Genomic DNA, 12301 nt, shown 5'->3' with positions numbered 1-12301 from the left:
TGACCATGTTTGGGATGCTCTGTATCGACCTGTACGACAGCATGTTCCAGTTCCTGCCAATATCCAGCAACTTCTCACAGCCATTGAAAGGGAGTGGGACAACATTCTACAGGCCACAATCAACAGCCTAATAAACTCTATGTGAAGGAGATGTACCTCTCTGCATGAGGAAAATGGTGGTCACACCAGATACTAACTGGTTTTCTGATCCAAGCCCCTACCTTTTTTAAGTATCTGTTACCAACAGATGCATATCGGTACTCCTATTCATGTGAAATCCATAGATTAGGGCCTAAGTTATTTATTTCAATTGACTGATTTTCTTATATGAATTGTAACTCAGTAAAATCTTTGAAATTGTTGCATGTTGCGTTTTATATTTTTGTTCAGTGTAGGTAACGGGAGTTGGATATTCAGAATCCAAATAATAACAGCGGCTACAAACCCGTAGAGAGCTCTTGGGTGTCATAACGACCCTGTTGTTGCTGGCAGGGTTCTTCACGACATTAGCACTGAGCTGCGTCTCAAAGATCTGCCTCAGCAGCTTGTTGGTTGTCGTGTCAATCAACTTGATAATGTCAGAGCTGAGAGTATCTCTGTTCTTCTCCAGGAATCCTGAATGAAAAACATACAGGATCAAATGGTGAGTAGAAAAACCCACATATTCCTGTGTCCCAGCAAATCAACTAGTATTTTATGTGATCCCTTTTTCTTCTGGTTACCTCTTGAGTCGTAGTAAACAACCCCAGCAAAATGGCGGATCCCAAACTCCATGTCGTGGGTGTTCTTAGACGGAATGTAGATGTTGCACTTGGCATGAACCTGGTTCATCTTGTTCAACATGGTGACATCTGTGCCCTGGAAGAAACATTCAAGGTCGTCACAAACCTCACCAATTCAGATTGCCTCCACAGCAGGGTTTATTAGAGACATTTGAGATAGTTTACCTTGGGAAAGTGGCTCTCCTCATCGATCAGAGCCAACACATTGAGGGGCTTCCCAACCAGGAGATCAAGGGTTTGCGTGTTGTCATTGAAGGTGATGTTTTTCCAGACGATGTCCTCCTTAGTGTACTCCTCCTGCTCCAGCTTGAACACATGACGCACGAAGAACTGCTGCAGCTGCTCATTGGCAAAGTTGATGCACAGCTGTTCAAAGCTGTGAAAAAAGCATGTGGAAAAGGCTTGTGTTATTGACCAGTTGGTTACATAGGATCGGGGAGCATGAAGGACATACTGTATTTAACTACCTGTGTGTCGACTGTCGCAAACAACAAGGGAAATGAGTATTTGATATTGACTGGAATACCTGTTTGAGGCAAAGTTCTCAAACCCAAAGATGTCCAGCAAGCCAATGGAGTTACGGACGTATTTGGGACCGTTGGTGGGAGTCTTATGGATGACACTGTTGATTCTCCCAACAATCCAGATAAATAGTTTACCATATATTGCCTGAAGAAATCATGACACAAACAACACACATACTCTTGAATAGAATATGGACCAAAACCTAGAGCGTTTAACTCAACAATCAAGTAAATTGTGCACTGATGACAATGGAAGACTCGAGTTACGTCCATTCACCCACGGATCTTAAGTAAGGATTAAGGCTTATGTGCTTTGTGAATATGTATGTTGTCTTCTTTCAGGAGGTAGCCTACTGTATATTTTTCCTTGGCACCTTCAAACAGGTGTGGCATCATTACCTTAACGAAGGCGTCCCTGCAGTCGGCTGCCTGTTCAGAGCTGAGGGGTTTGGATACTCGCTCTCTGTTGGTCATGAAGGAGCGGTAAGTCAAGCTCACACCCAGAGACGCAGGCTGCACCTGTAAGGAAGATATGAAGATATATGTATATCATGTAAACTGTACTGTATATTCATAATATGTTATTAAAAAACATCCCAGAAAAAAATGTCATGGCAACAAATATGCCTACCTCCAGCAATTTGGCTGCAATTGTAAAGTGATCCGATGAACTGACATCAGAGCTCTCCATGTTATCCAAGATGGAGGCTGTAAGGCAAATAACAAAAGAAAACTTGGTCAATCAGAGCTTTCAACATAACAAAAAAAAGAATAACAACAACAAAAACACATCAACATTCAAGTATTATAGGATCTCAAGAAATATGGCCATTTGGGTTGGGGGGGATTGGGTGAGGACAAGGCCCAGGTCATATTCCCCAAGAACACACTCAGACATCAGGTCATAGACCCAGAGAGGACTCCACCTTCGAAGCTGACATTGCCCAGGTGGAGTAGTGCAGCAAGCAGCTTGAGGATCTCCCAGCAGTGGGTCTCGGTGAAGGTGAGGATCTTCAGGGCCGTGCGGATACGGGTGTAGTCCTTAGCATCGTCACGTCCATCGCAGACAATACAGTCCCCCTTTAGAACACAGGGTCTAAGGTTATATAGTTTCCTTCAAAAAGTATTCAATCCCCTTGACTTACTTCACATGTTGTTGTGTTATAACCTACATTTAAAATTGATTAAATTGAGATTTTGTTTCACTGGCCTACACACAATACCCTGTAATGTCAAAGTGGAATTATGTTTTTAGAAATGTTTACAAATTAATTAAAAAAGGAAATGCTGACATTTCATGAGTCAATAAGTATTCAATCCCTTTGTTGTGGCAAGCCTAAATAAGTTCAGGAGTAAAAATGTGCTTCACAAGTTACACAATAAGTTGCACAGACTCTCTCTGTGGGCAATAATAGTGTTTAACATGATGTTTGAATGACTACCTTATCTCTGTACCCTGCACATATAATTATCTGTAAGGTCCCTCAGTCGAGCAGTGAATGTCAAACACAGATTCAACCACAAATACCAGGGAGGTTTTCCAATGCCTTGCAAAGGGAACCTGTTGGTAGATGGGTACAACAAATCTATTATTATTTGCACTTCGGATGGTGTATCAATACACACAGTCACTACAAAGATACAGGCGTCTATCCTAACTCAGTTGCCGGAGAGCAAGGAAACCGCTCAGAAATTTCACCATGAGGCCAATGGTGACTTTAAAACAGTTACAGAGTTTAATGGCTGTGAAGAACATAGTAGTTACTCCACAATACTAACTAAATGACAGAGAGAAAAGAAGGAAGCCTGTACAGAATACAAATATTCCAAAACATGCATCCTGTTTGCAATAAAGCACTGAAGTAAAACTACAAAATGAACTTCATGTCCTGAGAACACAAAGTGTTGTGTTAGGTGCAAATCCAACAAACCACATCACTACCACTCTTCATATTTTCAAGCATGGTTGTGGCTGTATCATGTTATGGGTATGCTTGTCATCGGCAAGAACTAGGGAGTTTTTGTTGGATAAAAATAAACGGAATAGTGCTAATCCTAGAGGAAATCCTGGTTCAGTCTGCTTTCCAACAGACACCAGGAGACAAAGTTGTTGCTTCCCAAGATATCATTAAATATTCCTGAGTGGTCTAGTTACAGTTTTGAATTAAATTAAATTAAATGAAAATGAAAATGGCTGTCTGCAATGATCAAGAACCAACTTAACGAAGCTTGAAGATTTTTTTAAAAGAATAATGTGCAAATATTGTACAATCCAGGTGTGCAAAACTCTTAGAGACTTACCCAGAAAGACACAAAGTTGTAATCGCTGCCAAAGGTGATTCTAACATGTATTGACTCAGGAGTGTGAAAATGTATGTTAATGAGATATTTCTGTATTTAATTTTCAATAAATTTGCCCAAAGTTCTAAAAATATGTATTCACTTTGTGGGGTATTGTGTGTATATGGGCAAGGAAAACAACCACAATTTAATCAATTTGGAATTCAAGCTGTAACGCAAGAAAATGTGGAATAAGTGAAGGGGTATGAATACTTTCTGAAGGCACTGTACATCAAAACTAGACGTTGAACTGACGCCTGTGCCCAGTGGACAGTTACTTAGTTGTACCCAGTAAAAATGTAATGTATTAATGAGCTAGATGTATAAATGTGAGTAGGAAAACCTGTAAGTGGTCATGTTGTAGCAGTCTAGTGATATTACCCTCTTGAGGTAGTTGAATTCAGAGGCATCTCCCAAACACAGATTTTTTTTCTGTTCTGTTGTCATCCCCGTTAACATGCAGTAGAATATGTGGTAGTTCCGCTCCTCCATGGCCTAGGGTTAGTTAGAAAAAATTATAACAGTAGTGTTGCATATATCAATATCTCATGACATTAAAACGTTTTGCCTTGATACTGGAAAATCCAACAATGAATTTTGTCCTCTTCCAAGTACAGACACAATTTTTTTTATCTTAAATTAGATAAACCTGTTGTTTACCAGAGATAGTTTAGATGGTTTTGGAATCAATTCCCTTTATGAAGCAATTAGCTATGATATAACCTCATGTTCTACATGTTATTAGACGATACTGCCTTTGCTGCCCTACCTGATGGCAGACACGAGACTTCTCCAGTAAGTACTGTTCCAGTCGAGCCCCTTCGATGACGCCATCTTTGTTGAAGAAGATTTCCACGTATTTCCCAAAGCGACTGGAGTTGTCGTTGCGAATTGTTTTGGCATTCCCAAATGCTGGGGGAACGCAGGAATAGGAAGGTGGTCATGAGTAACAACACTTACGATAGTGTGTGTGTCTGTGTAAAAACACACAGACCCCTCTTAATCTCATGTGTGTTTATGTATGTGTGTGCATGTGTCCGTGTGTGTGTCCATGTGTGAGAGAGAGCAAGAGAGAGAGAGAGACATAGATAGAGAGACAGAGAGGGGCATAGAGAGAGAGAAAGAGAGGGAGAGAGATGTACTGTAGAGAAAATATTTGAATCAGTACAGAGCCTACCTTCTAGTATAGGGTTAGCCTCCAGTATCTGCTGCTCTATCCAGGAGTGCTGTCCACTTACTGCAGCCAGGAACTGAAGGACCAGCTTGGTACTCTCAGTCTTCCCTGCACCCGACTCCCCACTGACAGATAAAAGAGAGAGACAGTCCATCAGTTCTTGGGTTTCAGGTGTATATCCAGTGTAAATGTCAATGTAAAAAGTAGGACTGAACCCCTCCAAAGAGCATCTTCAAATAAAAAAAAACATATTCCACAATAATAATAATAAAAACAGTGACACTTCTGCTTTGGTTTCCTATTGCTCAACCGAATGACTTGAGTGTCTGATGCTGCCAGTCTAACCTGATGATACAGCACTGGTCTCGGTTGTGGCGGCGCATGTTGAAGTAGCAGGTATCTGCGATGGCAAAGACGTGTGGGGGTAGTTCTCCCAGCCTACGCCCGTGGTACAGCCTCACCTGGTCGGCGGTGTAGAGAGGAAGCTCCTGGTAAGGGTTGACTGCCACCAGCACAGAGCCTGTGTAGGTCTGTGCGCAAGACATTAACAGAGGTTTAGGCTTGCGCAGCCCACTTTTTTGGGGGGCACCACATTAATAATTCTGTGAACGTCTTTCATGAATCTTTCATATTTTTCTGCTTGTTTCCAACATAATCTAAATAGTCCAACATCCATAGAGTAGAAAGGGTCTGACTGTACAGCAAGCATGTGTAGGAGTGGTGATGGGTGTATTGGTACGGAGATGAGTTACGCTTCAAAAGATTCAAAACATCAAGACCAAACCTTTTATTGTTACACTAAGCGTTATGGGTAGTGTAGTAGAATAGGGGACTCACATAGATAATGCCTTGTCTGTGTCGGACCAGCAGGTTCCTGAGGAGCCCGGCCTCGTTGAGGTCCCCCAGGCGGATCATGTCGTCCACCCCCTCCACCGAGGTGGGGTGCATCACCCTTATGGAGTTCTCCTTCTGGGAGAGCTTGTGTTCCTGGGAACAATACAGGGACAATACACAGAACTTTAGGCACAGATTGAACAGATTTTTATTTTTATTTATTTTTTACCTTTATTTAACTAGGCAAGTCAGTTAATTAAGAACAAATTCTTATTTTCAATGACGGCCTGGATTCAATACTGGATTTGTTCGATATCTTAAGTTACATAATGCCACATTTTGAGGTCTGAAGGTCTGAAAACTTTAGCTTTGTTTTTAAACTGTCTCTTTAAGTTTTTGGTTTAGGCTTTACATCATTTTATAACAGAGCAGTGCAGAATGCAAAAATAAAAAGACAATAATGCAAAAATAAAAAGACAATAATAAACAAATGTTTTTAACATTCTAAATTATGTAATTTGTAAATGAGATAGTAGTTTGATAGATTATTCCCTCAAGTGATTGATTTATATCTTGAGCTAATTTGAGACCAGCAGTACATTAAAATACCAGAGTCATACAATTCAATACAATACAAGTATAATGAAGTATCACCTTTCCTTCATCGTCCACCAGCAGCTGGTGTCCAGTGTCGGTCACTTTGACCCGGGCTCCGATGGGCACCCCGGTACCAGAGTCGATCCACACCCACTCACCCTGGGAGCAAGAAGCTTAGTGGTTCAGGATCATACATTTGAAAGAACGCAGATTTTGCCCTTACATTCAAAGGCTTGTTACTCTATTGAAAAAAAGGATAGTGGGCAAAGACCTATTGCAAGAAACTCCATCACACTGGTGACCGTAGGATCATTGTGTAAGATCTAATAAATTGTTTGTGGAGCATCTAAGATTGCCAGTGTGCTTACAATTCAACATAGGTATTTTCTAGCACAGATCTGTTTACACTGTCTTGCCAACTCCATGACAATGACCATAGGAGATGGCTATACACTGCAAACAGATTTGATACCAGAATAGGGATTTTCCCATTTCAAGCCATTTCCTGAATTGAATGGCAATGGCATTGTCCCCAAACCCTGAGATAGATCACATTCAGACATAATGCCAGAGAGAATTCCTTGTCCGGTATCAAATTTGTTTGCACTGTATAGTCATCTCCTATGGTCATTTTCAGGCCCAAATAGGTTGGAATGCCTAGGCAATGGAAGTGCTGATCACATAACACTATTCTATTTCAAAAACCTTTAGAACCAAAGGATGTCATCCGGGTTACATTGATCAAATAGTCAACATAGATCATATCGAGGAGCTTACCTTTCTCAACATCACCATGATAGAACCCTCCTATTTCCTAAATTCAAGAAACAAGAAAGACACGAGTCATGCATTTTTTCAAGAAAGATATGTGGATTGTATAATGTAAACCGGGAGATACTGTGATCTCAATGTCTGTGATCTCCATTTTGTAAGAAAAGATTCCAATGGTGATTATATGGGGATAATGGTGCTCAATAACTACAATCATCCATTCTAACAACATATTATACAAGACGAACAATACAGAACCTTTTATCGCCTTCTAGAATGATGACTGAAAGGACACCATTCAGCCTACCCACTGGGCACACACTGGTTGAAGCAATGTTTTTTTCGTGTCAGTTCAATTAAATTACATTGAACCAACGTGGAATAGATATAGAATTGATGTTTGTACCCAGTGGGTAATGGCTATTGCCACATTTCATAACTCCACAAAAAAATACCACAAAAACACACATCTGCCAACTTACTCGTAGCGACTGATGGTCCTCATTGAAAGCCCAGTTCTTCAGTTAGTCCTGTACAGTAGATGTGGGGCTCATATGTTTGTTAGATGATGTTAACACAACCCGACCAGGATAGCACAAGGAACGAGGAAACGACTGAAACTCCTGGCCCTGACACATCTCCTTTATGGCACTTTGACTTTGACCTGTCATGTTGCAGACTCACTGCTCAAGAAGAACGGAGCAAAGTCGGCTCCTACCCACTCACTCTCCTAGTGCGTTTGGACCAACACGCCCTTCAATTCTGGGCCTGCTTCCAAACGTTAACCTGTAACCTAAATAATCCATATCAAAATCTACAAATTGAATCACAGAACATGTTAGAAAGAGTTTATGAGCTGGGAGCTCTTATAAAACTATAGTAGTGCTCTTTGGACCTGTGTTAATGGCAGCAGACACTGGTCTGGTTTCTGTATTGATACAAAATCAAATAACATTTTATTGGTTGCATACACATATTTAGCAGATGTTATGGCGCCGGTAGACATGGTTGTCCTGTTCTTGGAGCCACCGACGCCATCTTACTACAGTAATAGTAGTAAGATGACCGTAAGGCGCTACAGAGTGTAGTGTGAACGGCCCAGTACATCACTGGGGCAAAGCTTCCTGCCATCCAGGACCTATATAATAGGCGGTGTCAGAGGAAAGCCCATAAAATTGTCAAAGACTCCAGTCATGCAAGTCATAGACTGTGTTCTCTGCTACAGCACACGGAGGGCCAAGTCTAGGACCAAAAGGTTCCTCAAAAGTTTTTACCCCCAAGACTGCTTAACAATTCCCCCCCTGTATATAACCTCCACACTGACTCTGTACCGGTGCCCCCTGTATATAACCTCCACACTGACTCGGTACCGGTGCCCCCTGTATATAACCTACACACTTACTCGGTACCGGTGCCCCCTGTATATAACCTCCACACTGACTCGGTACCGGTGCCCCCTGTATATAACCTCCACACTGACTCGGTACCGGTGCCCCCTGTATATAACCTCCACACTGACTCGGTACCGGTGCCCCCTGTATATAACCTCCACACTGACTCGGTACCGGTGCCCCCTGTATATAAACTCCACACTGACTCGGTACCGGTGCCCCCTGTATATAACCTCCACACTGACTCGGTACCGGTGCCCCCTGTATATAACCTCCACACTGACCCAGTACCGGTGCCTCCTGTATATAACCTCCACACTGACTCGGTACCGGTGCCCCCTGTATATAACCTCCACACTGACTCGGTACCGGTGCCCCCTGTATATAACCTCCACACTGACTCGGTACCGGTGCCCCCTGTATATAACCTCCACACTGACTCGGTACCGGTGCCCCCTGTATATAACCTCCACACTGACTCGGTACCGGTGCCCCCTGTATATAAACTCCACACTGACTCGGTACCGGTGCCCCCTGTATATAACCTCCACACTGACTCGGTACCGGTGCCCCCTGTATTTCGCCTCGTTATTCTTATTGTGTTATTTTTTATTATTACTTTTTATTTTAGTCTACTTGGTAAATATTTTCTTCTTCTTGAACTGTACTGTTGGTTAAGGGATTGTAAGTAAAGCATTTCATGGTAAAGTCTACACTTGTTGTATTCGGCGCATGTGGCAAATAAAGTTTGATTTGATTTAATAAAGTAGTAAATCACTGAGATAGTCATCTTATACAACAGTACTTGGAGATGGACCCTACACCTGCATCACACTGATGATGGTTAGTCGAGGAATTCCCTCTAGTTAATAGGACGTGTGCATCCCCTCACACACACAAATAGGCATTAGCTGAAAAATAACAAGACATTTGTTTCCTCCAATAAGTTCTGTTCAAAAAAGCAGTTTGTATTCTCTCACCGAGCTACAGCAAACTATACCAAACTGACAATTGAACCCTGTGTTGTTCTGGAACAAGTATTGTTTGCCCATGATTGTAAAATAGTAATTGTTTATTTACTAAACAGAAATGATATTGAAAAGAATAGGGTCCTGATTTAAGGGACAATTTCCTTGTGGAATTAGAAGAAGAAACGTTCTAAACAGGCAAAGTTTGTGTAACCAATTCAGATAAGGAAATCATAAAGGCATATCAGTTTCTCGGATGGCTTATTGGAAACCGTGCCAATCCAAAGGGGAAATGAAGCACACAAATCCCCGTGTCTCTTCTCACTGCCATTACCTTATTTGGTTTGCTGTAACGTGGGTTTATGTGAGTTAAGGGTAAGCTGTAATGTTTACAGGACAATAACAATGATATCAGCTGGGTAAAGAACCTTGTCCTTAACAAGATATAGAGTCAATTAGCCAGCGTCAGCCAGTCAGTCAGTCAGCCAGTCGCTACAGTCAGTCAGCCAGCCAGCCAGTCGCTACAGTCAGCCAGCCAGTCAGCCAGTCAGTCAGTCAGCCAGTCACTACAGTCAGTCAGCCAGTCAGCCAGTCAGTCAGTCAGCCAGTCGCTACAGTCAGTCAGACAGCCAGTCAGCCAGCCAGTCAGTCTGCCAGTGGCTACAGTCAGTCAGCCAGCCAGTTGGTACAGCCAGCCAACCAGTCAGTCAGTCAGCCAGTCACAGTCAGCAAGCCAGTCAGTCAGCCAGTCGCTATAGTCAGTCAGCCAGCAATGAGCCAGTCGCTACAGCCAGCCAATCAGCCAGCTGCTATAACCAGCCTTTCGCAACAGTCAGCCGGCAAGTCAGCCAGCCAGCCAGTCTGTCAGATAGTCAGCCAGTCACTACAGTCAGCCAGCCAGTCAGTCAGCCAGTTATTACAGTCAGTCAGCCAGCCAGTCCGTTGCTACAGTCAGCCAGCCAGTCATTCGGTACAGCCAGCCAACCAACCAGTCAGTCAGCCAGTCGCTACAGTCAGCCAGCAAGTCAGCCAGCCAGTCAGTCAGATAGTCAGCCAGTCACTACAGTCAGCCAGCCAGCCAGTCAGCCAGTTATTACAGTCAGTCAGCCAGCCAGTCAGTTGCTACAGTCAGTCAGCCAGCCAGTCGGTACAGCCAGCCAACCAACCAGTCAGCTAGTCAGTCAATCAGTCAGTCAATCAGTCAGTCAGTAAGTCAGCCAGTTAGTCATTACAGTCTGAATAATCTTATCAGGCTCATCTCCAGAGAAGTTTCACCAATTTATCTGAGTCACCAATTCATCTTTGTATGGCAATTTTAGGGGAGCACAGTGGATATGGTCGATAAATGTGTGCACATGAGCAATGGGACATAGTCAAAACAAAAGAACAGAGGAACTTGGAGCTCTTTCATGGGGTAATGCTTAGATGGGCAATTGATTTGAATAATTTTTTATTATTTTTCTAATGATGCACTATGCAGAAATCACCCCAGCATTTCCTGGATGCTAAACTAGTTTGAATAGTTTGCCTAATTTCTGATTATGTGACAAAATAAGCAAGTGCAGTGCAGAGAATCATTGTACCATCTAAACCGCTGTAAAATATATTTTCCAAAACCGAAAATATTGTATTTTCAGCTGTTTGAAGCTGGTGTACAAAACTGAAAGTAAAAGATGCAAAAATGAAACTTAAGAATGGGAAGCATAGAAAGAGTGCACAGAGAACAGATCTGCCACTTCTTAGATTTGCTTTCAATTATATTTAGTATGTTTACATGCACACTAATAATTCGATATTAAACTGATTATGGCAGTAGGCAGATTATGCAATAGTCATGTAAACACCTTACTCTGCTTTAACTTAATCGGTGTAAGGTCAAAATGGAAGTAAGCATACACTGATTAAAACACCTGGTTTTCTGAGCAACCTTTCACATTATTAGTACAAGTCAACACCTTAATCGCCTCTAAAAGTCTAAGCCGTTGAGGAGGGGGTACTCAGCTAATATATTGAATTGTTTAAAGATGGTCATACCATGGATCATTTAGCTATTTGATTTAGAATTTTTGCCAAGATAATCCATCCACCTGACAGGTGTGGCATATCAAGGTGCTGATTTAACAGCGTTATCATTACACATATTTAACCCTGTTTTTGGGTAGCCACAAAACTACTAGGGTAGTACGTACGGCCCAGTACATCACTGGGGCAAAGTGTCCTGCCATCCAGGACCTCTATACCAGGCGGTGTCAGAGGAAGGCCCTAAAAATGGTCAAAGAGACAACTATGACAGACAAAATGAGAAAAGAAATCCAGAAAATCACATTGTAGGATTTTTAATGAATTTATTTGCAAATTATGGTGGAAAATAAGTAATAACAAAATAACAATAAAACAAGTTTATCTCAATACTTTGTTATATACCCTTTGTTTGCGATGACAGAGGTCAAACGTTTTCTGTAAGTCTTCACACACTGTTGCTGGTATTTTGGCCCATTCCTCCATGCAGATCTCCTCTAGAGCAGTGATGTTTTAGGGCTGTTGCTGGGCAACATGGACTTTCAACTCCCTCCAAAGATTTTATATTGGGTTGAGATCTGGAGACTGGCTAGGCCACTCCAGGACTTTGAAATGCTTCTTACGAAACCACTCCTTCGTTGCCCGGGAGGTGTGTTTGGGATCATTGTCATGCTGAAAGACCCAGCCACGTTTCATCTTCAATGCCCTTGCTGATGGAAGGAGGTTTTCACTCAAAATCTCACGATACATGGCCCCATTCATTCTTTCCTTTACACGGATCCGTCGTCCTGGTCCCTTTGCAGAAAAACAGCCCCAAAGCATGATGTTTCCACCCCCATGCTTCACAGTAGGTATGGTGTTCTTTGGATGCAACTCAGCATTCTTTGTCCTCCAAACACGA

At 42.2% G+C, this 12301-nt stretch overlaps 1 protein-coding gene across 1 annotated transcript in view; it reads right to left on the bottom strand.

Moving 5' to 3' along the window:
• Window positions 1-7682, bottom strand: part of LOC135558468 (unconventional myosin-VIIa-like) — a 34280-nt gene extending 26598 nt beyond the window's left edge. Inside the window, exons 1-15 of the mRNA XM_064992280.1 lie at window positions 7505-7682; window positions 7029-7065; window positions 6309-6410; window positions 5658-5807; window positions 5166-5350; window positions 4824-4945; window positions 4416-4558; window positions 4028-4141; window positions 2233-2386; window positions 1938-2014; window positions 1706-1825; window positions 1309-1451; window positions 948-1158; window positions 723-858; window positions 446-615 (exon numbers count right to left, since the gene is read on the bottom strand). Of these exons, the coding sequence (XP_064848352.1) occupies window positions 446-615; window positions 723-858; window positions 948-1158; window positions 1309-1451; window positions 1706-1825; window positions 1938-2014; window positions 2233-2386; window positions 4028-4141; window positions 4416-4558; window positions 4824-4945; window positions 5166-5350; window positions 5658-5807; window positions 6309-6410; window positions 7029-7046 (1845 nt within the window). The 5' untranslated portion in view covers window positions 7047-7065; window positions 7505-7682. The remainder of the gene's footprint in view (window positions 1-445; window positions 616-722; window positions 859-947; window positions 1159-1308; window positions 1452-1705; window positions 1826-1937; window positions 2015-2232; window positions 2387-4027; window positions 4142-4415; window positions 4559-4823; window positions 4946-5165; window positions 5351-5657; window positions 5808-6308; window positions 6411-7028; window positions 7066-7504) is intronic.
• Between the last annotated feature and the right edge of the window lie 4619 nt (window positions 7683-12301).

The sequence above is a fragment of the Oncorhynchus masou genome, chromosome 17 (genome assembly GCF_036934945.1).
Source record: "Oncorhynchus masou masou isolate Uvic2021 chromosome 17, UVic_Omas_1.1, whole genome shotgun sequence".
NCBI classification, from domain to species: Eukaryota; Metazoa; Chordata; class Actinopteri; order Salmoniformes; family Salmonidae; genus Oncorhynchus; species Oncorhynchus masou.
The sequence above is the reverse complement of the archived record's forward strand: the minus strand, read 5'-3'. Positions and strand labels throughout refer to the sequence as shown.